Source organism: Eublepharis macularius, chromosome 6 (assembly GCF_028583425.1).
Source record: "Eublepharis macularius isolate TG4126 chromosome 6, MPM_Emac_v1.0, whole genome shotgun sequence".
In the NCBI taxonomy this organism is placed as follows: domain Eukaryota; kingdom Metazoa; phylum Chordata; class Lepidosauria; order Squamata; family Eublepharidae; genus Eublepharis; species Eublepharis macularius.
Genome location: NC_072795.1, coordinates 30,664,057 through 30,690,609, shown reverse-complemented (window position 1 = coordinate 30,690,609; position 26,553 = coordinate 30,664,057). Strand labels below are relative to the sequence as shown.

Sequence of the window (26,553 nt, the reverse complement as noted above, 5' to 3'; positions counted from 1 at the left end):
CTCCAGGCGTGGGGGTGGGGGGGGGAGAGCTGAAAACATGGTCTGGGCGCATTTTCAGCCCTGAGCTACTGCAGAAAACCCTGCTGCCTGCTGTTCCGATCCAATTCTCCATTGTTCTCCCCTCCAGAAAATCTGGCAAACTATCCTTTCCAAAACTCACCCATAGATCATCTCTATATTTTTATGGAACTTGGCAACCCCATATTTCAAACAGTTTCTGAGCAAGTGGAAGAAATGATGTCTAGTTTGAATGGACTGCAACCTCCATGTTTAGTTTTTCTGTGAAGAAGGATACCTCTGATATTTGTATAAACTTATATCCTGTCCTTAAGTGTCTCCAGGCCATTCCATATCATGAAAAGCTTCAACTGCCCATTTCCTCTATTAAAGGGGCATTTTTCTCCAGAACTATTGGTAACCCTACTCCAGACCACTTTGTCTTTAATGCTTCCCACAGTTTTTTGTGGCACTAACACTTCTTTAGTGCCGGTTCCAGCCTGTTTTGTGCTTTCCCTGAAGCGTTTTGGCAGGGAAAGGGTTAATAAAAGTATGATATTTCCATGACTTCATTTCTAAAATATTGTTCTGCAGGGTTTTTAATGCTTCTGTCTGGTTCCCGGTCTGGCCAGTTCCGTGCTGTTCCGGGAGTATTTGGCCAGCATGCTATGTCCATGTTTTTATTTCTAAAACATTGTTCTCCGGTGTGTTTAACACATTCCACTGTTTTTTGTGGTAGCACTATTTGTTTAATGCCTGTTCCGGCCCTTTCCATCCTGTTTCAGCCTTCAGCCCTTGCCATTCACAAAATTCTGGAAGGCAACCCATTCATAAATTGGGGAGTTCGTGTGCTCTTGTTCGTTCTGGCTTGAGTGAGGATAAAGGGAGTGTGCATGTGTGTGAACTGAAAGACGAGCCTTTAACTTTTAACCTGAAGTTCAGACTGTATGTCGCGGTAGGTTTTCCCTTTATCTCTATGGTAAAGGACCCGCCTTCCCCAAGGCCGTGCTGGTCGGCAAGGGTCTCACGTGAGGGCTCCAGGTTGGGCAGTCATGTGGTCGGGCTCTCACGTGATTGCTTGCGGCTCTTGCCGCTGAGGGTTGGAAGACAAGATGGCGGCGCTGGAGGAAGAGGAGCGGGCGTTGTTGGGCGAGGAGGAGCCGCCGCCGGAGCGCGATGCGCCCCCTTCGAGGAAGCCACTTTCGGCGCTCTGCGACCCGCAGCGCCTGGCTCATCGGCTGGTGGTCCTGGCGCTGATGTGTTTCTTGGGCTTCGGTGAGCGAGCGAGGGAGGACCAGAAAGCAGCTCCCCTGGGGCAGTGATAACTTTTTGGAGTTTAGAACAAAAAAGTCAGTTAAGGCTCCGAAGTCGTGAATAACTCTAATTCTTTATCCCTCTTTTCTCCCGACGTGTTTTTTCAGTGAATGAATTGGGATGGGTGCGGTGGGTTTCTGCTTGAAAGTCTGATAAATTTCCAAATCGTGTGGTGATAATTTAATTAATCTCTTTTGAGAGGTCTGTGTTTGTGTTTTTGGCCCCCCCCTTCCTCTCCGTTCATGCAAATTGCTGGCAAAAAGAAGGAGGAAGTAGCAGAAAATACTGAGAAGTAAAGCTGGCTGGTGACTTGCTAGTTGCTGGAGCTGCAGCTTTTAAACTCCCCTCCCTTCTTATGTTGTATTTGAATTATTTGAGTGCCTTTAAAAGTCTGTATCACTTTCCTGTGTGAGAAGCTAAACCTTGCTTGTTTTTTCTCATCTGGCAATTACTCTATCCAACTTGAAAAATAAACATAACAATAGTAAAGTGTCGGAATTCATGTAGCTTCAGGGAAGTGTGGCCAAAGCCCCGAACTAATACATCAGAGTTCTTCACAATTCACTTATAGTCCGCTTTTTTGCTGAGCCTCAAGACAGATTATATAATTTTTAAAAATGCAATGAAGTTAGATTGCAAGTTTTTAAAAACATGCAGTAAAAACAGTATAATGCTGTCAGCAACATGATGAAAATTGCCTAAAATTTACACAGGTATTAAGACTACAACTTTGAAATCATAGAAACATAGAGTTGGAAGGGACTCCAAGGGTCACCTAGACTAACCCCTTGCACAATGCCCATGCTGAGTGACTCCTGCTCAATGCCCAGAGGAAGGCAAAAAACCTCTAGGATCCCTGGCCAGTCTGGTTTAGAGGAGGAAAATTCTTTCCCTGACTTCAAAGTGGTATTCAGCATTACCTTGGACACATAAGAAAGGGCCACAAGGAGTCAAGTACAGGCTCATCCCTTCCAGCCCTCCCTCTCACAATCTGCCTAAGTTCATACTGAGTCATAGAATCAGCACTGCTTATGGACAGCCATTTAGCCTCTGCTTAAAAATATTTATAAAAATGCCAGAGAACATCTGGTTGCATTCAGTTCATTTTAAAAACCAATTAACGTTCTCTTTGAAAACGGAAAGAGTTGTTTTAGTTTCGTGATAAGCAGAATAGGAAGGTTTTTTTGGCAAAAAATTTAGGATGTTTTAAAACAGGATATAGATTAATTATCATGATTTGAAGCCTTTTCAGGATACAAAGCACTTAGCAGTTCATAGAATCATAGAGTTGGAAGGGGCCATACAGACCATCTAGTCCAACCCCCTGCCCAGTGCAGGATCAGCCTAAAGCATCTCTGACAAGTATTCATCCAGCCTCTTCTTGAAAACTGCCAGTGAGGGGGAGCTCACCACCTCCCTAGGCAGCTGATTCTACTTTTGAACTACTCTGACGGTGAAAAAGTTTTTCCTAATATCCAGCCGGTACCTTTCTGCATGTAATTTAAGCCCATTGCTTCGCATCCTACCCTCTGCTGCCAACTCGAACAGCTCCCTGCCCTCCTTCAAATGACAGCCTTTCAAATATTTAAAGAGAGCAATCATGTCCCCCCTCAACCTCCTCTTCTCCAAACTAAACATTCCCAAGGCCCTCAGCCTTTCCTCGTAGGGCTTAGTCTCCAGACCCCTGATCATCCTCGTCGCTCTCCTCTGCACCCTCTCGATTTTGTCCACATCCTTTTTGAAGTGAGGCCTCCAGAACTGCACACAGTACTCCAGGTGTGGCCTGACCAAGGCAGTATAGAGAGGGGCTATGACCTCCTGCAATTTTGTTGCTATGGCCCCTTTGATACAACCCAGGATTGAATTAGCCTTTTTTGCCACCGCATCACACTGACTGCTCATATTCAGTTTACAGTCCACTCTTACCCCAAGATCCCTTTCACATATACTACTGCCCAGTTCCTAATTTCTGTATTTTAATTTTCTTTAAAGGCAGCTATTTTTGCTATGACAACCCTGCAGCTCTGCAGACTCAAGTTCAGGGGGTGAGTAAAGAAAAAGAAGTGTAAACATGTCGAAGTTCACTGTTTACCTGTCCAGAAAAATTATTTTTAGAAGTTTCTACAACTGTTAATTTACATATGTTAAGCTTGGTAAGAAACAGTTCCTTCCCACAGCCGATTAGAATGCTTAATTGTTTGGTTTCCAAAAATAAAAATGATGGCTAGTTACAATGTGTGTTAAACCCTAGCTGTTAAATTTTGCTATCTGGGAATGTAGTAGCCCTAATAGCCCAGACTAGCTTCTCCTTGTCAGAGCTTAGAAGCTAAACAGGATTGGTACTTAAATGGGAGGTCACCTAGGAAGACCAGAGCTGCTATACAATGGCAAACCATCTCTGCTCATCCCTTGCCTTGAAAACCCCATGAGGTGGAACTTCATGGGGTTGTCGTGGGTCAGTTGCGACTCAACAGTACGCTTTACCTTTATATCTGGTGATAAATTTGTACAAAAATAGAATTCTCAAAGATTATATACATACTTCCTGTTGAGTTCATTGTTGGCGCCACCTAATTGGTATGGAGAAGCTGCTGTATTATTGGAGTGTCGGCGGTAGCTGAGTTGAACTTACCAGATATCCAGCTTCTGAGGATTGTCCTCTTTTTCAGATTATGGTGGTTTATTATTTTCAAGGCTACCTTAAAGATCATGACTTCCCTTTGTTCACGTTATCCCAAGGCTATTGTTTGCTCTGAGAAAACAAAAATACAGCATTACTGCAGTTACTTACTCTCTTGGTTTCAGAATGTCAGAAAGAATGTGAGAGAGTCAGGGAATGTGTTCAGTCACAATAAAGTGCAGGGAGTAGAAACAGAGTGTGTTCACCCACCATAAAGTGCAGGGCTGATCCAGTTCTGAGAAGGCACTGACACAATGGTAGAGGAGGGGGGAAAGTTATAGCTAGCAGAATAAAGGAAGGGAGGAGGGGAAAAGGCAAGCAAGCTCTGTCTAGGGCTGCTTTACATGGTGCTTGTGATGGGTAAAATGCTGTTCTGAGTGACTTGGAGGAAAGAAAGGATGTGAATATAGTGAAGAAAAATAAATATAGAAAAATACATACAAGTGTCATACTTAAGAAGTAAGGCTGCAGTTCAAAGGCAGGGAAGTGTCTCCATGAAAACATGTTCACTTCTCTCTGATGCCAGAGGCCGCTTTCCTCTACTCGTCTGGAGTGTTCCTTCCAGTATTGGTGGGGCCATGTGTGGAGCCTTCCCTTTCCAGCATCTTTCTTCCAGATAGTGAAATAAGATGCCTGAAATAAGATACCTGAATCTTAAACCAAGTGCTCATCTTCCAGAGGGGGAGGGATGGAGGGACCAGACTTTGTGGATCTCTGGACTGGACTCTTAGTATAGTGGTGGAAAGTAGCTCATTTTGTAGCTGTTCCTGTGTGACTATTTTGTAGCCAAAGTGGTTCAAAGAAGTTTTATATGTATACTTTTCTGTTTAGGATATGAAAGTGAACACTGCTCAGTTTATGGCATTGTATGCCTGGTATTCCTGGCCAAATGTCGTCCTCTGTTTCTTTGGAGGCTTTCTAATAGACAGAGTCTTTGGAATAAGGTAAGTGCGCAAACTCTCTTCCTTCAAAATAATAGAACGTTATCATTTTAATTTTTAAAAATGATTGTGAGATAAGCTGATGGCTTTCTTGTATGAGATGAACTAGACTTTCAGCCTCTGTAGCGTACTGGCTAAGAAAATCAGTTGTGATTTGGGAGGTCACCAGTTCAAATGCCACCTCTGTTGCAAAGTCAGGTGGCCTCAGTCAAGCCTCCTAGTTGGCAGAATGGATATGATGGTGATACTGGCATACACGATGAGGCTTTTATTATTTTATTTAGACTGTTTATAGGCCACCTTTCCACCCCAAGGATCCTTGTAATTTAAAATATAAACTTGTAAAGACAAGCAGAAAGGGACTAAACTGTGTCAACAGGAAAGCTCAGGTATCAACAGTGCCCCTTATTTTGGTCTAGCTTGGAAGAGAGCTTTTGGAAGAGAGCTGTCTTTTGCTTGCCTCAGAAGGTGTGTTGGAATAGTGCTAATCTCAGCCCATAGGGGAGAGAATTCTAAATCTGGAGAGAGTGGCTAAGAAGTCCGCCCATGGAATCCAGGCAACCTAATCTCAGCCAAGGTTTGGTTCCACAGGAAAGCATTGCAAGTTGGTCTCAAAACTAAAGCAGTCCTTCAGGTATAACCATGACATTTAGAGCTTTAGAGCCAGCACTTTGAATTGAACTCTGAAACCAATTGGGAGCCAATGCAGTTGAAGTCGCTTTGATTTTTTAAATGATCATTCTGGTGCATCCCTGTAAGGAAACTCGCAGGTAGCGGCAATCAAAGTTTCTGAACTATCTTCAAGGGTGAACCCACACAGAGTATGGTAGGTTAAACTAATCTGGTTGTTAGCAAGGCATACATGTTTTTGGCCAAGTCAGCTTTCTCCAGAAATGGCTGCAGCTGATGCACTGGCCTTAGCTGCTAAATGGCACTCAGGGTACCTCCAAACAGCCCTTGCCCAAAGAGAGAGTGGCATCTAGAAGTTCTCTAAGCCGTGAATGGTTTCCCTACCCAAAGAGTTTCTGTTTTATCTGGATAAAGTTAGGGCTGTTGTAAGGAGTGCAGCAAAATAATGTTTGTGAAGTGTGTTGAACAGGGAAAGCACTGTGTATATGTGTAGTGTTAGATGTTCATATTTATTTTGTCTTGCTTGTTTTTTTTAAAATGATACAGGAATTGCAGTTTCTCCAATTCTATTACTATCTTTGCACATTGATGATGACTTATAATAAAGAAATTTTAAAATGGCTTAAACTTTTTTTACAGATGGGGCACAATAATATTTAGCACCTTTGTCTGTGTTGGGCAGGTGAGTTAAAATGAGTAATGTTCATTCACTGCTCAGCAGCTAATTACAGGAAAGTAATCGATGCTTTAATTCCAAAGAACTCAAAACTCCTGTATTAAATGATCCTGATTTTAAGCAAACTACTAGTCAGACTCTTAGGCTTGAATCCTAGTAGGTCTGTGAGCAGAACTGAGCTAATGAAGCAGGACTTTTTCTGCCTCCCCTTCTTGCTGCATTTCCCCCCAAGTCTATTCCTGGTTGGTTGGGGGCAAAGGGGCCAAAATGAGGATCTGAAGTGGGTGTGGGGGGCGGTGGTGAGAAATTGATGCCTTTTCATCATCAGAAGTGGATTATAGGATCCAACCCAATGATTATACTGCTTTTCAACTATTTGACTGATATGTGACACATTACTTCTCTTCTGTAGCTCATCTTTGCTTTAGGAGCAGTATTTAATGCTTTTTGGCTGATGGAAGCTGGACGGTTTGTATTTGGGTGAGTTCATATATGAAAGCATTATAAATATTTGACATTTTCTTTTTTTAAAAAAATCAGCTTGTCCAAATGAAACATTGTGTTATACAAGACGTTGTAAAAAGTTATAGACAGTCTTGCGCTGAGTTAGCCTACTGATCCTTCTAGTTCAGCATTGTCTCCTTTGACCAGCAGAAGTTCTCCATAGTTCCAGGCAGAAAGCAGGTCTTTTCTGCCACCTAGTGCCTGATTTTCTTTAACAGGAGATTCTTTAACTTGTTTAACCTGGGATTTTCTGCATTCAAAGCATAATTTATTTACTTCATTTGTACTCCCGCTTTGAACGAGTGGGGGACCCTTAGCAGCTTACATTGTTCTCCTGTCCACCATGTTATCCTCACAACAACCCTGTTGGGTAGGTTAAGTTGGGAGTACAAGACTGGGCCATGGACATAAAGTATCCATGGCAGGGTGGGGATTTGAACCTGGGTCTCTCAGATCCTGATCCAACATTTTGAATCATTACTCTGCACTGGCATGTGCTCTCTTCTTGAGCCCCATTAACTTATAACTGAGTTGAGGTTTGAACAAGAGATGTCCTGCCAAAAATCTCCTGCTCTTAGTTAATACACCATAATAGTTGGCAACTCTTTAATTTTGAATCTGAAAAATTGGATTAGTTCCCTTTTTGTCTTTATAGTACTGCCTGATTGCACCCCACTATGAACATACATCTTTTATCATGCAAAAGCAAGGTTGTTACATACATTGCTTCAAATGCCTGGATTCATGAACTTACATTTATTTTTTTTAGGATTGGTGGGGAGTCCTTAGCAGTGGCCCAAAATACCTATGCTGTCAGTTGGTTTAAAGGAAAAGAATTAAACCTTGTGTTTGGACTGCAACTCAGCATGGCTCGGATTGTAAGTATAAAAATCCATTTTCTGTTCTTCCTGTTGTAATGACCACCATATATTTAGTTGTTCATTTTGCAATTGATTCCTAGCTATCTTCATGAGGGTGACTAGCAGTTATCTAGGTACACATATTTTTCTAAAGCTAATATCTGATCAGTGAATACTGTTCTTCAGTTAAGGCTTTTAGGCATATCATTGTACAATTCACAGGGCCAGGGAACACTGGTGGGAAGTACTGTTGCATGATATGAATAGCAGACGTTTAGGATGATAGTGTTTGCATGCAAAGGGTACCCAAAACGTTAGTCTGTCTGTCTCCTAGATGGATTGAATGGTTTGAAATAAGTTCCTACAAGGGTCTTTGTAGTTCTTGGGGCCTCAGATGGCTCTTGAAATGCCAGTGTTTTTCTTCTATCAAGGGAGGCCTTGGTTTGTATATGATAACCTTTGGGTACAAAACATATCCTTCCAACGCATCAGTACAAAATGTTATGTGTGCATATAGTTGGCTGGTTCATGTTCTTAACTATTACAAACGTTTTCATGCTAGTTCAGATGGTCCAGCTAGTTCATCCTCATCTATTTAATGTGATACAGTCTCCAGTAATGTTCAGTAACTTCCCTGGAGATTTGCAAGCAAGGGCAAGTTTTTGATAGCTGTCTCCCTAAAAGTGTTCCCAGCATCTGACACTAGAGGTACCATTTTAGGTATTGCACCTGACAGTTGCAAATCCATCTTTTGTGCGTCTTCTCACTCCCTGTGGTGACCACTGCACTAGGTAGTTAAAGGAAATTTAAGTGGGTATAAATCCAAATCCATTTCCTCCTGTCTCTGCTAGTTTGGATAATCAGATCATCAACTCTGGTTAGACATGCTTTCTGCTTATTGAGAACATCAGCTTAAAATAATAGTGGAATCAAGTGTATCCCTGGGTAGAATTTCTTGAAGTGAAATGTACAGAGATGAGGCTTCAAATTCCATATCTTATATATATATTTGCAAGATGCTCTTAGAAGAATGCCCATATACAGACTCTTTAAAATATACATTGTCAACAGATTTAGAAGTGTTTTTGTGTGCATAGTGTTTCCTTAGAAGATGTTGAAAATGGTATTACACTGGTTGATCATCTCTTTTCCTAGGGGAGCACTGTGAATATGAATATTATGGGCTGGGTGTACTCTAGAATACAAGATCTGCTGGGTTCTACAGGTCACACCACTCTCGGCATAGTCCTCTTGATAGGTTAGTAAATACTTTAAGTGATACTGAATTTGCATGACATATTTAGGATTTCTGTACTGTGATATAATTGGAAGTTTGTTCAATTTTCAGCTCTGACATATGTAAGTAGTTCATACTTTGCTTCAGGCTGCATGTGCTTCATAGTATAAATGCCACACTTGAAGCTCTGCCTAAAGGATACGTGATAGTATTCCTGTCTCCAGGTTGCTGAAAGTCAGCACCATGACAACTTACACTGTCGGAGCAGGGCCTTCTGCAGATGCCACCTTGCAGGTGGGCAAGATCAACAACTGTCTGTACATGTGTATCCTCTGTTGCAGCCCGCCACTTTATGGATCAGCCTGTCTGCGCCCAGGTAGGCTCCCCCTCTCCTGACATTCCACAAACTATGCAAAACTGAATTATTCAGAAGGACATTTTTACAATGGTAATAGGGCTGTATTGTAATGGAATGGTCAGGAAGATGCCTTAATAAAGGGAAAGGGACTATGGACTATACTACTGGGTATAGTATGCACTATCTTTTGTTGTATATATTATTCTACTATGAAATGTCTGCATTGTTTGACATGTCACATTGATACTTATGCTTGGTTTGGGTCTCTGCTTGGTTTAATGTTTCGACAATCCTAACCGTATTGTGTTGCTTACTGTATGTTCCATCCAGTTGATTGTAGTGACTTACAGTGTGTAGTCTGCCTTGATTCTCAGTGAGAAAGGCAGACTATAAATAAAATAATGGCTTTCTTGTCTAGTGGAAATCACTGCTAGCATGGATGTCTCAAAAGGGGGCGGGGGGCTAGACAGATTCATGGAGGGATAGGTCCATCAGTGGTTGCCAGCCATGGTTATAATAACATTAGATTTGTATACTGCCCTTCAGGACAACTTAACACCCACTCAGAGCAGTTTACAAAGTATGTTATGATTCCCACAAGAATCACCCTGTGAGGTGGGTGGGGCTGAGAGAGTACTGGAAGAGCTGTGACTGGACCCCAACGTCACCCAGCTGGCTTCAAGTGGAGGAGTGGGGAATCACACCTGGTTCTCCAGATTAGAGTCCCGCTGCTCTTAACCACTACACCAAACTGGCTCTTAGTAAAGGGAACCTCTGGATACCTGTGCTGGGAGGCAATACCAGGGGAAAGCCTTGGCTTCTATACCCTGGTTGGCTAACCAGGGCAGCTGGTTAGTCACAGTTTGAAACAGGATGCCAGACTATGGACCACCGGTCTGATCCAGCAGGGCTGTTCTTCAGTTACTTGGAAACATGAACCGTGGTTCTTTTAAAAGAAAGAATGAACTTTCCTGCTTCGCGTGATAATCTCTTGTGCTACTTAATTGACTTTGGTAATTTATTAATGAGAAGGTCTAATCATTTAGATATTTTAGAGACTTTGTGTATCTTGCTAGCCCACGCCATACACAAGCTGCCTGATACAGCTGTGGAATTGCTGTGGACCAAAAGCATACACCAGTCACTGCAGCAGCTGATGGTGAGCTTTTTCGGGAATGGGAACAGTTGGCGACATCAATATAAGATTACAGAACAGTATCTGCTCAGCACTAGATACGAGCTCTAGGTTGTCTCTAGTTGCTGATACAGTGCACATCATTGCTGTACGCGTTGAACAATTAATACAGTAAATCTGTCGCTGAATTACACCATTGTCTAAGTTAACCTGGAAGCCTTGCTTCTATTTAGGCAGAAGACTTCTTACACCTTTTCACATAAAATTGTTACTCTTTCAGGGATTCTCTTGATTCCAATCCAGCTTTCCATACACACCATCGCCAATAGTTGAATGCATTTAACATCAGAGAAGTAGCACTTTGGTTGCTGTGCTGTGTGAAGAGTTGATTCACATATGCCTGGACATTGCTTCCATTTCACAACTGACTCTTTGAGCTCATGTTTGCTATTAAAGAACAGCCAGTGGCACTTGATCCGTCACAGATGTTTCACATCTGCAAATCATCTTTCAGTATTAGTCACTGGGTGCTTTATGTGTGCTGCTGTGAACTTCCTTTGGTTGCTTTCCATGGAGTAGATGCCTCCTTTTACACGTTAATTCTATGTCTTAATTTTCAGGTGGTGTAACATGTATCTTTTCATTACTCTGTGCTCTCTTCCTTGCTTATTTGGACCGAAGAGCAGAGAAAATTCTTTGTAAAGAGCAGGGGAAAACGGGTGAGTATCAGTTTTCAATAATAGGATTTTAGTTTATGAAAACTGTTCACTGGAGAGCAGAGGCAAACTTTTGAACGTCTGTGTTCCTTTCCTCACTCTTGAGTTTGTCAGAAGCCATGTAAAAAAATTCCCTCATTTAGTCAGGAAATTTATACTTAGAAATGACCAGTTTCGCTTGTCCAGAGTCTTGAGGATCTTTGCTTTAAAGATGAGAAATGGGAGCCCTTGCTTCATCTCAGAGAGGTCTGGGAAGACAGTATAGTGGCGGGAGGGCTTGTTTAATTGTAGATGATCTTCAAGTAGTTGTGGCATCTCTTTTCCTGCAAACATCAGACCTTGGAGGGCATTTTTAGAAGTTGAAGGCCAAACGGAGGGGGTATTTTCCTTGGGAGGGGGTATTAAGGATCCTCTACACTACAACTCAATCTTCCATTCCTGTTTAAAGATTTTTATCCCCATCTTATCTAAAATGATGATGCAGTGGAAAGAACTGTGGGAAAGCCAGAACCAGAACAAATAGCCTAGATGCCACTGAATCATAAATATCTTCCTGCCTTGAGGAAGAAAATAAGTTCCCTGTCGGCTATTGGTGTTTGTCCATGTACTGTGGCTTGCTCATTTTCTTGCCCCAAGAGGAGCTCCGAGGTGCAAGTGAGGCATGCTTAAAGGAGCTGACCTGCAAGTGAGTCTTTCCTATGAATTATGCCTTGGACAGCTGAACATCTGAAAATGTCTAGGCAAAACTGTATCGGTTCTTGCTACAGAAAGACCCTCCCTGCATAAAGAGTAGCTCCATGAACACTTCCTTGAAGCATTCTTCTAAAAATTCAGCTTGCTAAAGCTAATGCTGATGTTTCTTTTCTCTCAAGGTGAAGTGATTAAGTTAACTGATGTAAAAGATTTCTCGTTGTCCCTGTGGCTCATATTTATCATCTGTGTGTGTTATTATGTGGCTATCTTCCCTTTCATTGGACTTGGAAAGTAAGTGCGTGTTTAGCAGCGTATTATCAGTCTTGCTGTTTTTGTTCTACCAGATGTTAGAGGTTCATTGTTTTAGAACAGATATTCTCCATTGCTGTGATTTAGCACTTTATAGAAGTCTGTATTTCCCACATGGATGTCATCTCCAGGAAAATGGTTCACAGAGCTTGTTTCAGTGCTCCTCCAAATTTTTCAATGATTCTTTTGGAAAATATGAGGGGTAAAAAGTCTGGGGTGGGGCTGTTTTTCCTAGGCAGGACTATCCTTGGGTTTTTTCCCCTTTATTTCTAGTTAAGCATCTCCTCATGCCCATCATACTCTCTTCCAAAATCCCATCCAACCTTTTTATGGATATGGACACTTTAAAGGCTGGGAGCATCATGGGGCTTTTTTTGTTGTTGGTAATATTAAGTTTAGTCTATGGGGAAAGCCTTAGTGTAATGTCAGCCATGGAGGATTGTCTAGACATTTTCCAACCATAACCTGGAGACTTCACTTCTGTCATGAACTCAAGCCTTTAATGTATGTCCAGAATAGTCCACTTTGTGAAACCAGTAACATGATGGTTCTGACGTTGCTGGGCTCCTTATTAAGCACCGTGGTCACATTAAAAAGACAAAGTGTACAGTGAACTTCATATGGAAGCTATAGAGTCATGGAGGGTTTTCTGTTATGGTAATCTGGTGTCCCCATGTTTCTGAGGTGCTCACACTTTGAAAAGCTTTAGGTTATATGTTTCAGTAATGCCTAACCTTGGTTCTGTTTGTGCCTACAGACCTAGCCACTAGTAAGTTGTGCTAGTAAATAGTTCCCCGAACCATGATTTTTTAAAAAGTATACTAAATTCTATTTGTATGCATAGTGGATATTGCTATTTGCAGTTCATACAGAGCACTTTTTTAATACAGACAATGCAGGGCTGTCCCCAGTGCGTAAAAAAATATCTACATCAAGCTCAGCTCTATAACAGGCGTAAAATTTAGCGTACGTGTTTAGCACAATTTCTTCTAGCGATTTAGGGAGTTGAGAGAGGACCATGGAAGGATCACTGAAACTCCATCACAACCACTGGGAATCCTGTTTAAACTCCCCCTCTAACTTTTAACACGACTCCCTTGGACCAGGTTGTCCTTCAACAAAGAAAGGTTTTTCCTTCTGAAAAAAAAACACATCGTTTTCCACTGGAGTAAGTCTTTCTCTGTTGAAAAAAGACTTACTGGGAAGGAGTCATAGGATTCAATGTATTGACAATTCAAGACAGGTGTTTCTCCTGGCCTGATCAGAATGGAAGAGGGATGCTTGCTCTTCAGCAGGACTATCCTTGCCGTATTTTAAACGTTTTGTGAACTTATGATAAGCCAGGTGTGTTTTTTGGGGGGTGGGGGTAGTCTGTTTTTAATATCTTTTTTTAACCATGTATGATATTATAAAACTTCCTTATGGAATTTACAGGGTTTTCTTCATTGAGAAATTCAAGTTTTCTTCTCAAGAAGCAAGTGCAATCAACAGGTAACTATTGCAAAATACAGGTAAATATTGCAGAATCCGCCCTGAGCCTGCCGATGTGGGGAGGGCGGAATAGAAATTGAAAGTAAATAAACAAATAAATAAATTTGGAGTCACTATGTCTGGCTAGATGGTTTGCCGTACTGGACTAGGCCCACAACAGACATAGCGATGCATGGCATATGGATTATGCACTAAAGCTGGCTTTTCTGTTTCACCCGTCTTTTTTCAAAACTTCCCTAGCCTTACTGACTACAGAGAAAACTAAATAGCATTTAGAAGAGCAAGATTCGGGTCCAGTAGCACCTTAAAAACCAACTAGATTTCCCACTGGACCCAGATCTTGCTCTTCTGCTACAGGCCAATATGGCTGCTCACCAGAAACTGAATACTGTTTACTTATTTAAAATATTTATACACCCAGCTTTGTTCCAGCCAGGTCTCAAGGTGGATAACAACAACTTAATAAAACAGATTAAAACACAATAGAGACAAAACTAAAAATGACTTATACTGCAGCCAGCAGCATACTCTCCCCACCCCACCCCCTTCAGTGAAAGCTGCACACTGTTGATAGGAGGAAGAGCAATGGCCATTCCAGCCGGCATCGCCTCTGTCTTACACGAATTCAACTTCAGTTTGTTCTCCCTAAGCCACTTGACCACCCCATTCAGATTCTGGGCCAGCATGTGGAATATAGTGGACTCTTGTGTGGTTTGTTTGGACCTCAGCCTAATGCTTCTCAGTGCTCAAAGTTTGGTATAGTGGTTAAGAGCGGCAGGACGCTAATCTGGAGAACCGAGTTTGATTCCCCACTCCTCCACTTGAAGCCTTGGGTCAGTCACAGCTCTTTCAGCCCCACCCACCTCACAGGGTGATTGTCGTGAGGATGATAATAACATACTTTGTAAACTGCTCTGAGTGGGTGTTAAGTGGTCCTGAAGGGGGGGTATATAAATTGAATATCATCATCATCAAAGGGGTTACACCAGCCACCTGGAAAACAGGTTTTGAGGCTGAGAGGAATTTTAAAAGCAGTTTTATGATGTGACATGGAAGTCTTTTCTTCCCCCCTCCCCACCAGGTGGTATAAAATCACATTGGGGTTCACTCACCTGCAGCTCTTTTGATCTTGGCCCCTTGAAAAAGGCAAAGCAGATGGCCAAAGATTCATTTTAAACCTCCTAGGTCTTTCTTGAGGAACTTTAAGCTGCTTGTTTAGGTTTTTTAAATGTGGAAGATAAGCTGCTCTCAAAGTAGTTGATAACTGTGCAGGCGCTTTTTGGACTCTAGTTGTGACTTAACATTTTGCATTCAAGGAAAATGACTTACAGATTACTTCAATCGCTTGCAGAAAAATATTCCCGTTAGCTCCTATCAGTAGGCTAACAATGGTGTGTCGGATGTTATCTCTTTCCATTGTTCCCTTTCTGCTAATGCTGAGTGTTTCTGGGTTCCTGGCTTCTATGAATGCATCAAATAAAACATGGAATTTTTGCTTGGGCTACCAGAGAACTTACAAAGTGACTGAAGTAGTTGAAGGAAGAGTCTTTCCTATAAAAGCTGGTCCATTTCCAGCACCAAGAATTGTATCCTGATTATCTGGATCTTTTAAAATAATTGTCGTTTTCTCCCCTCTCTTTTTAAATAGCATTGTGTATGTCATATCAGCACCCTTGTCTCCTGTCTTTGGATTCCTAGTGGATAAATTTGGAAGGAACATTTCCTGGGTTATATGTTCAGTGGTGATTACTCTGGCTTCTCACGTCATGTTGGCTTTTACTTTCTGGAACCCTTGGATCGCTATGGTAAGCATTTCCTCTAGCTTCACTTTTGCAAATAGATGAATGCATGTGTGTGGAAATGATGAGTCACGTAATGAATTGCACTTCATGTGTATTGTGTTCTAAATATATTTCTGTGAAAACAGAAGGAAAGACATAATTTTGTGTAGTGTTGTTTTCTCTTTCCCTCTGCTGCCTCTCCTTGCAGTATAACATGGATGCCCCCAAACTCGAAAGCATCTCTTTTATGTAGCAGTGCACGCTCGGTATTAATGTCTCCAGTGTAAGAAGCACTCGGTTTTTATCAGATGGGTTAACTGTATTATGTGCTCTTGTCTGTTGCATTCTTCATACTTATTATTTTGACCAACTACTTATAATATCCACCAGTTTTAGGAGCAGAAGAGACTAGTGAAAGCTGCCTCTTATTGCTGTTTGGGGAACTAGGTAGAAAAATGGTGTGCTATTTTATTAAACCCCTGTAGTCATTCAGTACAACAGTTGGTTGTAGCTCATGCTGAAAGTGTTTGTTTTAATGTTTTCCCCCCCACAGTGTTTGTTAGGAATAGCTTACTCTCTTCTTGCCTGTGCCTTGTGGCCCATGGTTGCTTTCGTGGTCCCTGAACACCAGCTGGGAACAGCTTATGGCTTGTAAGTAAAAAGATTACGATGTCTTGATGCTTTGGGGTCTTCTGCTACTTAGAGATTTGTAGCTCCGTAGCTGGTCATTGTTAGACAGCGTATCATTTCTCTGCAAGAGTAATTTGTAGCTTCATTCTTGGTACCTTACTGTTTCCTTGCCTTTCTGCGAATGTCCCGAAATAAGGAAGCTTCTGATTGAGACTTGGCAGTTGTTCTTGATGGCTTTCTTGACCTACTGTGAGATCTGTGCTTCAACCCTGGCCTGTGAGCTCTTCAATCAGGAATGAAAATTTAACAGACCCAGGGGAGACGGAACCAGCAAGCGCACAAATGGGTCTCGGCCTGAGAAAATTACAAGCCTTCTGCTGCCTTCTGCTGCCACCATTATGCTACCCCATCCATCTTAACAGTTTTTTAAAAAACAAAACAATGAAAAGCATATAGTTGCAGGGCCATCCTTGAGATACTGTTCATGCCAAGCTTTGGAAATAGGGATCTGGGGATATGAATGCATTGCTTGTGCTTGAGCAAGCTGCTGTTCAGGAAGAAGAGCCAGTGTGGTCTAGTGATGTGGGTGTTGGACTAGGGTTTGAGAGATCCAGGTTCAAGTCCTCACTGAGCTTTCTCACTTACTGAGTGGCCTTGGATGAGTTGCTTCCTTGCAGCCTAGCCACTTTATAGGGCTGTTGTGATTTGTGAAGCTAGAATGCGCAAGAGAAAACTGTAAGCTCAAAGAAATGGTGGGTGACAAAAATATACAATACTGTGAATTCACTAAATAGATGTTCTTCCTGTTTTTAAAAATGGTTTTGTTTTATCTGCTACTGCCTAGCTGTGCTATTTGTCTCACTCTTATGTTATTGTTTTTAAGTAGATTTTATTACTTTATTTTTAAGTGAAACTGCTTTGAATGTATAGAAGAGTAAATCTTTTAAAAACTTATTCCTCTTTGGTAATTTTTTTTTTTTGGATTTTGTAAGTTAATTGTCTTCTCAATGCTTTCCAGTATGCAGTCCATACAGAACTTGGGTCTGGCAGTGATTGCCATAGCTGCTGGTATGATACTGGATTCCCGAGGATACCTGTTCCTAGAAATCTTCTTCAGTGCTTGTGTGTGTTGTAAGTATGCAGCCTTTTGGGGGTGCAGCCTCTCTCATTGTGAGTAACAAATCACATAGAAGGGAGTTTTGAAAGAGTTATGCTTAAGCAGAAATCCTGTATGGCTTCTGACCCTGGTTTATATACATGCACACGTGTACACACAGCAGAGATTGCTTTGGGCTTCATTCTAAATGACTTCTGTGCATGGATGCTCTGGATGTTGGAGGAACTTTTGCTGAGATTTAGCAATCAGGTTTGATTGAGAGTAGCCAGAAATTTTTGCTACTTCGCATATGGCTTTTTTCCCTATGGGGACATACTCTATGTAGATATTGGTATTTAAGCACACAGGGGCTCCTTGAGCTTAAGAGATGTTAGACAGCATTTCAGTTTTTGTGCTTGCTGAACTGGGCAAGATGCCGGTGTATGCCCAGAAGCTTCCAGATCAGGCTACCTCTTTGATTTGAGAGGGGAGGGGCTTTTGTTCTTGTATTCAGGCCTTGTCCAAGACCTCCCTTGTCCATGTCAATTGCCATTCATTCTCTTCCTTAATTTTGCCTTGCTGCACCTAATCTTGCTCGCCGGACTGGGAAGGTTACAGGTCTGACAGGAGGGGCACAGATGTATACGTTGGTGTCATATAAAATTGCCTAAGTGTCTGTTTTACTGCAATCGCAAGCAGTTTGAAGCAAAGCACTCTTTTTGCAGTTATCATACACTGTGTTTTGAAACTTGTGTAGGCAACTCTTTAGTTGCTTTATCCATTGTAATAGTGCTGTGATCCCCCTGGCCTGTGAGGCATTTGACTTTTCCAAACCTGGAACCTACTGAGTGACAAGCATGTATCAGGAAGGTGGAAAGGGACAGAGTGAAGGTGGTGTCAAGGTCAGGACCATGGACAGCAGCCCATAGAGGGAGTGTTCCTTAGTGAGCAGCAAGCCAAGGGAAATCCTCTTCCGTGTCCTGCTGCTTTTCTTAGTGTGCATGCAGAGGGAGCTGTGGCACACCTTTTCTGTACACAGTGGGTCCTTCTCAAAGGCAACAAGAAAAAAAAGGCAGCTCTAAATGACTTGCAACCCAGCTGGAGGGGCTCCCTGACGTTTCTGTAAGGTTTATATAACTTTTTTTCCTTTGCTTTCTAGTGTCGCTCATAGCTGTAGTCATGTTGTACTTTGTGAATCTCATCCGAGGTAAGTATCTTTTCAACTACTTGAAACTTGTGTGTACAACTGATCTTTTAGTTAACAGCACAGTGGTGGAAGCTTGTACCTAGAATGATTTTGCAATAAGGTGCTTTGACTTCTTAAAAGTTCTGAATTACTTTGACTTCTCATCCTGGTCTAGTGTAATGTAGAGTGTTAAATACTAAGCACAGAAGCGCTTTCTTACATATCACTAATAGCTTCAAATCATGTTGCAGACCTAACATAATGAAGTTAGCCTTTTTCCTGTCCCCATCACATGGGTTTCGTTTTGTTCTCTTCACTTTGCATCCAACAGCAAGTTAGTCTTTTATTTCAAAAGTGTATCAGTGTTCAGTGGAACTTGACAGTAATAAAAATATTCTATTGCTAAAGCTACAGTAAAAATAAGCTTAACAGCTAAAACGAAACTTAGCTGGAGAAAAATCAAACTAAAGTTCAGTGTAAAAAGACATTTTAGTTTCTAAACATGACTGATAGTTGCCAAAAGCTACATCTTTGCGAGCAACATGGAAGCCAACAGTGAACTGTCCAAACGAGCTTCCATCACAGGAACATAAGAGCCCTGCTGGATCAAAACAGTAGTCCATCTTGTCCAGCATCCTGCCTCATGCAGTGGGCAACCAGTTACTTAGAGGAACAACAACAGGACATACAGGCTGAGGCCTGCTCCTGATGTTGCCTCCTAGTACTGGTATTCGGAGGCTTGCTGTCTTTATTTGTGGCGGTGCCCTTTAGATACTAGCCACTGATCGACCTATCCTCCATAAGCATATTGAGTCCACTGATATTTCACTGACCAGCTTCTGTAGATTTGGCCTGGCCTTGAACCCTTATTGTTCATGCATCCATTAAAGAGGAGTGTGGGGCAATGCCTCCTCTTCCCCCTAAATGAGAATTGGGGGCATAATATGGGAGGAGGCATGCCTTGGAGCTCCAGGCTGTCATCACCATCTTGAATCAAGCTCGGAAGCAAGTCAGAAGCTGGTACATGCAGGGCCAGTATCAGTGTAGTATGTCCCCTCATACTATTCCTGTTGGAGACAAGCCATAGTAATCTTCATCACCTAGAGTTTCCAGATCACTCAGAGACAGCCCCATATAGATTGCATTGCACTTGTCAGCATGGGAGGTTACTAAAACATGGATGATGAAGACCACATCTTTGTCTGGGAGAACCAGGTAAGACTAGACTGGTTCAAGGTACCACCAGACATTGCTGCTGCTAGGGAATTCAGCAGTGTCCTGCTGTGTCCCTTTGTCACAAGGAGTGTCCCTGTGCCACAAGTCTTGCCTTTCCAGAGGAGTGTACAACCAGCAACCCTCTGGCCTTGGGCTGATGTCCCCGCACCATTATGATTTCTGCCTTTAGAAAATGTCAGTTGTTATCAAGGTCTCTGTTTTGCTAGAGTCAGTGAAGGATGGTTTACAGAACTGTGAAATATTGTGAAAATGGCTTCAGAGGGGATGGTGACAAAACTGTGTGATGGGGCTTTCAGTACTAAAAATGCAAGAATCTTGTGGATCCCGCACCAAGGGTCCATCTAGTCAGCATTCTGTTGCTAGCAGTGACCAGCTGGCTCTTCCATATAAACAGGCATGAAAGCTACTGTACTTGGTTGTTTGGTCCTCATCTGGTCTGTTTCTCCCAAACCTGAGATTCCAAGAACTTTGTAGCTCTCTTTGCATTTGGTAAATTACTTACGAAATAATCCTTTGGGAAATTGTCTTGGGTAGGAGATGATCTGTGTGTTTTCACTTACTGCCGAAGACTGTTTTCATCCTGCTGTTTTTTAAATTTCTCATTTTTAATGCCATTTGTTACACTATTGTTGTGAAAAAGGTGTGTATAAAATGGCAGGAACCCTAAGCTCCTGGGAGGAAGGCCAGGCTAAAAGGGCATAGATACGTAGCCTGCTTGTTTGCCAATAAATCCATTGGGAACAATGGGACAGTTTCAAGCAAAGTGGCTTAGAAGTGTGTGCTATGCGCACATTAGTGGGAAGGAATTGGATTCTACCCACTTTTCTAGTGGATTGGCTTGGCTATCTGGAACAGATAAGAAGCATTGCATAGCTGCTGTATTCCTGTGTGGCTGCACCAGAATGGTTACTTGCTGCGATGATTTCCTTATGTCTATAACTGTGGTGATGTTAGCTGTATGTTCCGTCAATCTTGTTGTCCTACACCTCTAGCCATGACCATTTTTCATGTACTGCACATTTCCTCCTGTACCACACCTCCCCCTGCTGATGTTTCTTCTTTGATTCAGCTTTCTTCTGAAATAATTAGAATTTAGTTTTACTGCTTTGATTTGTAACCCTTGCTGCCTTTGTTTCTCAGTTTCATATTGTATCTTGTTTTTAGTTAAGTACCTTTAATACTTGATGTGTACAACTTTGCACAGGTGTCTAAAAAGCACTGGGTAAATTATGCATCTGAGTAAGAGGACTGTGGCATGTGAAAGCTTACCCCATGATTTATTTGTTCATAGAATTCTGTATATTTCTTCTCCCATAGGAGGTGACCTTAACTGGTCTGCAAAGAGAAGGGAGAAGTTTCAGAAGCTGGCTGAGGCAGAGTAAGTATGTAGCTGTGATTCTAACATGCCTGTGGGCTCTCACAGAACAGACTGTAGGAATCACGTGCAAATGAGCTTGGAGGTCCCGAGTAATATATGCAGGAATTGATACCTTAATAAATTGTTCTGAATGAATCTTTACACAAAACTGGGAGAGCAGATGCGAAGCATTTGTGTCTTTTGAAGATGGCTTAAAAGTATTGGCTTGGTTCCCAGGTTGTTGTTCATTGGGGCTCCCATTTTCTGTGGCGTCTCCCTTCCAGCTGTGGCACTCCTGGCTCGCAGGAGTGACATTTCAGCTGGATTTTGCTTTGGATTTATCGTGTTAAGTCAGAAAAGTCATTGATTAGATGGGGTTTACCTCCTATGTGCCACAAGATGCTGGTAACTAATATGTAGTATGCAAGATCAGCAGTGCATAATTGCCCCATAGTCCTGTGCCAGCCCTGATTAGAGGAATTAAAAATAATTGTCAAGCAAACAGCTCATTTGGATAAGAAAATGAGAGGGTTTTTTAGAAATCACTTAACATCTTACTCTAAAAGTCTGAATCAAGGTAGACCAGTCTGTGATCACAGAATATAATTTTTGTTCAAGTGAACATATTGCCACAGTCACAGAGAACACAGCTGGCTATGGCTGCAACTACTGTAGCTCTTGCGTGATGCCTGTCTCTGTGGGGACTACTGTATTGTTGTGACAAATAACCCATTTAGGGCCTTGAGTTGATGAATATTGATTTGTTGTCCAAATATGGCTTGAGAACCTAATTTTAGGCTCTCAAGTTTTCCATTTTGCTACTGTTGGGAGAGACACCTCTTCATAAGTCTAAAGTATTCGTATACAGATCAGGACTTGGGTTTCCTAATAGTTTTGTTTACAGATTTTAAAATTAACTCCAGCAATGGAGAAGGGGAAAAAGAACCACTGTTGTGTCTGACATACCAGGTGATGTGAACTTGGCATCTTATTCTTTGTGATGGAGATACAGAATTCCAAGTTGCTTTAATTCAAGGTGATAGTTGCCTACATGGGCTGGCAAGTTTAACCTGGTACTTTCCCCCTTAAATATGCCTCCTCTGTTGAGGACTCTGGGTTGGATTCTGTACTGAGCCAGTGGATTTTTCTTGCTTCCCCCAGAGACTTCTGTGAGCCTCACAGGCAATGCCCAGGGTTGGGGGACCAGTATGAATGAAAAGCCATGTGACGTGGTGTGAATCGCGATGTGGATGGACAATAGATTAGAATGGCTGCTCTCTCTTTCATCAGCAGAGCTTTGGATGCAGCCCAGAGAGCCAGTTTCCTCCTGTTTCCTCCTCCTCATTGCACTTCACATATAACACAGGATCCCACAGCACTCTGTTACTTTTTTAGGGGCTCATGAGTGGCTGTAGTTTTGGGGGCAGTAGGAAAAATCCACCTGTGTCTTCTGCTCTGTTCTTTAACTTTTATTTTTCTTTTGCCCAGTTGGAAAACACTGTGTTGAGAATGTGCTGGGAGTTTTATGCGTACTTGTCTCATTCCCAGCCCCCGTAGTAGCCCAATGCAAGAGGCTTTAGAGCTCTTCTAACAGCAATGAAATGTCACTGGCTCTGGTAACAGAAACAGAGAGCTGCTCAGGGCCATTCCAGGATCCTTAGCACTGCTGTCAGATCCATCTTGCCAGCCACATCTCCTGCCCATGCTTCATTTGAGTGAACAGTAGGCATATTGGAGCTCAGTGTTAGTTTCCCATGCTTCTTGGTCATGTCAGTGGCACTTGCGTGGGAGAGGTTCTGGGGTGTTGCAAGTGCTTGGAGCATGAGAAGTATTAGTTACGATAGGAGGGAAAGCACGGCCTGCAAAATCTTAATGCCAGCCCTGAAGCCCTCTTAAAGATGCAAAGGGGTAACATCTTCAGAATGTGAAGCAGGAGGAGAATGTAGATCAGTAGAGATACTAATTAGGCCCATGTCTCCCCTTCTCTGTTAGCTTTGCAGATAGAAGGGAATTGCCTTTGTAAGCATTGGCTGCAGATAGCCATTTATGACCTGAAAAGAGTTGCCTGCTTGTCTTCTTCTTTCTCTGGGAGTCACCCTTCCCTGTTGCCTTTTGAACATTCTCAGTGTGGTGTTCAGTACATTAATGGCATTTCTGACAAGCAGCAAAGATTTTGCAAGCCAGCTCCAATAACTCTCCCTACAATGTTTTTTACAGGTAAGAAATCTGACTAGGAAATGTCATCCAGAAGTGGGGAAGCTCTTTGATCAGCCACAGGTCCAACTGAAGAGTGATGCGATGAGTGTGTGGTGCATGTGTGTTAACAGCTTGATGTTTAACTCTTGGATGATCTAGTTGATTGGAAAGCACAGTAGCACTCACTGGACACTTTCACAACTAAAACTGTGTATGAATTGGTCAAACTTGCATCTTGATGGAAGGACTTGGATGGCAGCCAGCACAGAACTTGTGTTTGTTTATCTGCGCCTCATTGAAGAGCCTTGGTTACTGCTGAACGGCAGCTGGCTTCTTCAAAATGTGGTTGGAGCTGATCTTTTGTTACTTCTGCAGCACTTTATATGATTTTACCTTTTTATTATGGAGTAATGATCTTTCCCCTGGTACAATAATGGTTAGTTCTCGCAGATTTACCTTATATTCTAAGGGAGTGTTGCCTTTCCAAATGCAGTGTTTCTTAATTAGACATTGCGAAGGGTTGCATTTTAATAAACTGTGGTATTGAGTTTCAGGACCCTGAGTGGTTTTAAATGAAGTCCTCATGGTGATGGTTTCATAACGGGTGGTAATGGTAGAGTGATTAGCCAAATCAATGGAAATACCTCTAGGAGAAACAATATCTTGGTCTGCCAAACAATTTCATGGCTTCAGGGGCTTACTCCTCTCTTGGTTTTTGTACTGATACAATATTTCATGTTCAAGGCAAAAAACTTTTGGAAACTTTGACTTTTCCCTGAAATTTTGACGTTTATGAATAAATACTGGAGAAGAAGGTGTCTGTCTCTTATTGTCTCTCAGGTTTATTTAGTTGATCCACCTTTCTTTACACTTGAGTGTGCCCTTGACCTAGAGAGGGATATCCAGCAGATCTTCTGGCACATCTCACTGTTAACACTTGTGTGCTAACAGCATTCCCTTTCTTTTTACAGAGCAGAAAGACGGGAAAAAATCAGACGGCAGAATGAAGATGACTTAGCCAAATTACAGCCAAAGAGTGACTTTAGTTTGAGGAATAGGTATCTCTCCAGATTAGGTGCTCAGGTACTGATAAACACACAATATATTTCTTTCTATGAGGTTGCAGCGTAGATCACTTTGAAATGAGTTCAGTCCCTGGCGTCTCCACTTAAAAGGATGCATGAAGCTGCCTTACACCGAGTCAGACCGTTGGTCTATGCAGCTCAATACTGAACACACATGAATATGCTTGCAGCTGTCTTATACTTAATCAGACCATCAGTCCATCAAGGTCATCATTGTCTACTCAGACTGGCAATTGCTTTCCAGGGTCTCAGGAAAAGGTCTTTCACGGCATCTACCCACCTGATCCTTTTAGCTGCAAATGCTGGGGGTTTAACCTGGGATCTTCTGTGTACAAAACAGATACTCTGCCCTTGAGCTGTGGCCCCATAAGATGGTTGAGAAAAAAGCTGTGCCTGAGACCTTTAGAATCAGTCAGAGTAGATGGACAAACAGGCTGATCTGGTATGAGATGGCTCCCTATGTTTACAGTGGAATGTAGTCATTTCTCCTTTCTCTACAAGTAAAGCATACATATCAAACCTTTAGCCAAAATGCACAGCTGATAAGGTCTTTCTGATTGTGGGAAAATTATGCAGTTGTGCCTGCTTCCAAATTCATCCAGAGTAAATTTAGACAGAACTCCTTGTTGACGAGTTGCCTTGCTCTTTCTCTTATTTTTGCAGCTGCCAGACAACTATGCTTGCCCGTTACCTGCGCTGGCACACAGAAGTGTGTTGAAGTAGCACAGTTGTGTTGAGACGCAGGAACACAGTCTGAAATGTTACGCAACCCAGGACCTCGCTCTTTCGTAGCAGGGAGCTGCAAGTAGAACGGAAACAGAATAATATTCAGTATTTTTCGGCAAACGAAGAAAACATAGGTAGCCTCTTGAAGATTTTAAGACAGTACATTTAACTCTGAGCCAAGTGTAGAGGGGTGGGGGGAGGAGAGAAGCTCATAAAAACATCATCCCTTTTAACATCTGTGGGCTGCTGTTGGCAGCCTTCTGCTTGTAGAATCCATATCGAGTTACGTTTCCCATTGTAATAAATGTGAGGGGCAGTTTGGGTCATGTACAGCTGTTAGCCTGGGACTTTAACAACACATATTAATTGCGGTAATTATATTCTGCCTTCACATTGGACATCCGTGTTCTTATTTTATGTCCCTTTCTCTATATATAAAAAAGGGAAGCTATATGATCTTAATTCACTTGATGTTTCATTTCTGTGAAATTTTATTCCTTATCTGTAACTTTTAAAGAAGTGCACAGCTTCAGAGTAGCTGTCTTGATCTTTTCCTTGTCAATGAAAAGCAGAGTGTCGACGTTTCCTATGGAAATAGCTCAGTATGTGTATTTTTTTCTTAACCAAGGCAAACAGTAATTTTATAGAAAATGAGAAGTCTTCGGTTACCGTTCACAGCAATCAGGATCGCCGTGGTTGCTTTTGTACTCCTAAATTAATGAAACAGTTCGACTGAGAAACAGACCTCGAGGTCTGGTGCTGCACAACCATTTCAATAAAAAGTCAGTGCTAGTTGCATAGTTCTTCATGTCTAACTGTGTAGCTTTTATTCAGTTAGTACTGATTTTCTGGGGTTAATGTTAACTGGTGCATCTTAAGATACCTGGAGCACAGAATATTACAAAACGCACGGTGGGGGAAACGTCTTTTATATCTCATAGTAACAATATTGCTTAACGTGTTTAAATTGTAAATAACTACCTTGGGCTGTAGTGATTCCATTGAGGGCCTATTGAGTGCAAGTTTTCTTGACGTAAAGGTGATTTTTTTGAAAACTAAAAGCTGTGGATGGATTTTTTGTTCCATTTGATCTTATTCAGCATTTAATTGTAAATACAATTTGTAAAGCATAGATAAGTTACTGGCAATTGATTGGCTTGTAAATGTGTCCCCCCCCATCCTAGAAATAAAGCCAAATAAGCAAAATGTATGAGTTTTTAAAAATATTGACCCTTGCTTTCATTTCTTAACAAGCGTCGTTCCATTGAGTTATAACAGCCTTGCTGGGTTTGGGTGGAAGAAGCTAGCTGAGAAAATGTGAAGTTACATCATGTGAACAATAAAATTCTTACCAAATCAAATGGCTGCATTTATAGTTAGTAAGGAATCGTCTGACGTGTATATCTATGTAACTAGAAATTGCAACATTAATCGGTATTCTGTGTAGGGTTTTAACATTCTTCTATGATGTAGATATCACCAGCGTGGTAAGTCATGTGACCCTTTTCTTGGCAGGACACGATTGCAACACTTTTCCTTCCTGTGGGAGGGAGAAACAGTGGATAAAGACATTAAGGGCCTTGATGAGTCAGGTGGAAGGTTCCCCTCGTCCCCCCCCCCCATTCTTTTTCAACAGTGGCCAGTTAGATTCTTCTTAGGAGACTCGTTAGGCAGCTAGGGAGTTTCAAGGACAACTGAGCCAGGATCCCAGGTACGTCC

The 26,553-nt window shown here is 42.0% G+C and overlaps 1 protein-coding gene across 2 annotated transcripts; it reads left to right on the top strand.

The window, feature by feature from the left end:
- Positions 1-1,073: 1,073 nt before the first annotated feature.
- On the top strand, positions 1,074-26,117 carry MFSD1 (major facilitator superfamily domain containing 1). Of its 2 annotated transcripts, XM_054983383.1 has the most exons (17): positions 1,074-1,272; positions 3,304-3,356; positions 4,823-4,935; positions 6,202-6,244; positions 6,651-6,718; positions 7,512-7,620; positions 8,758-8,860; positions 10,953-11,051; positions 11,921-12,032; positions 13,485-13,541; positions 15,190-15,346; positions 15,876-15,973; positions 16,971-17,083; positions 18,208-18,255; positions 20,788-20,848; positions 23,995-24,106; positions 24,772-26,117. In XM_054983383.1, exons 1-17 carry the CDS (start codon positions 1,110-1,112, stop codon positions 24,829-24,831), a joined length of 1,569 nt encoding a protein of 522 aa, XP_054839358.1. In that variant the 5' UTR covers positions 1,074-1,109; the 3' UTR covers positions 24,832-26,117. The 2 variants fall into 2 exon arrangements, with proteins under 2 accessions (XP_054839358.1, XP_054839359.1); XM_054983384.1 differs by lacking the exons at positions 23,995-24,106; positions 24,772-26,117 and adding an exon at positions 23,045-23,837.
- The last annotated feature ends 436 nt before the right edge of the window (positions 26,118-26,553 follow it).

Excerpts from the sequence above, each read along its gene's own strand:
- MFSD1 (XM_054983383.1), top strand. The coding sequence starts at position 1,110 with ATGGCGGCGCTGGAGGAAGAGGAGCGGGCGTTGTTGGGCGAGGAGGAG. Across the intron at positions 3,357-4,822 it reads TGCAGACTCAAGTTCAGGGG|GATATGAAAGTGAACACTGC; the intron begins GTGAGTAAAGAA and ends TTTTCTGTTTAG. Across the intron at positions 15,347-15,875 it reads GGAACCCTTGGATCGCTATG|TGTTTGTTAGGAATAGCTTA; the intron begins GTAAGCATTTCC and ends TCCCCCCCACAG.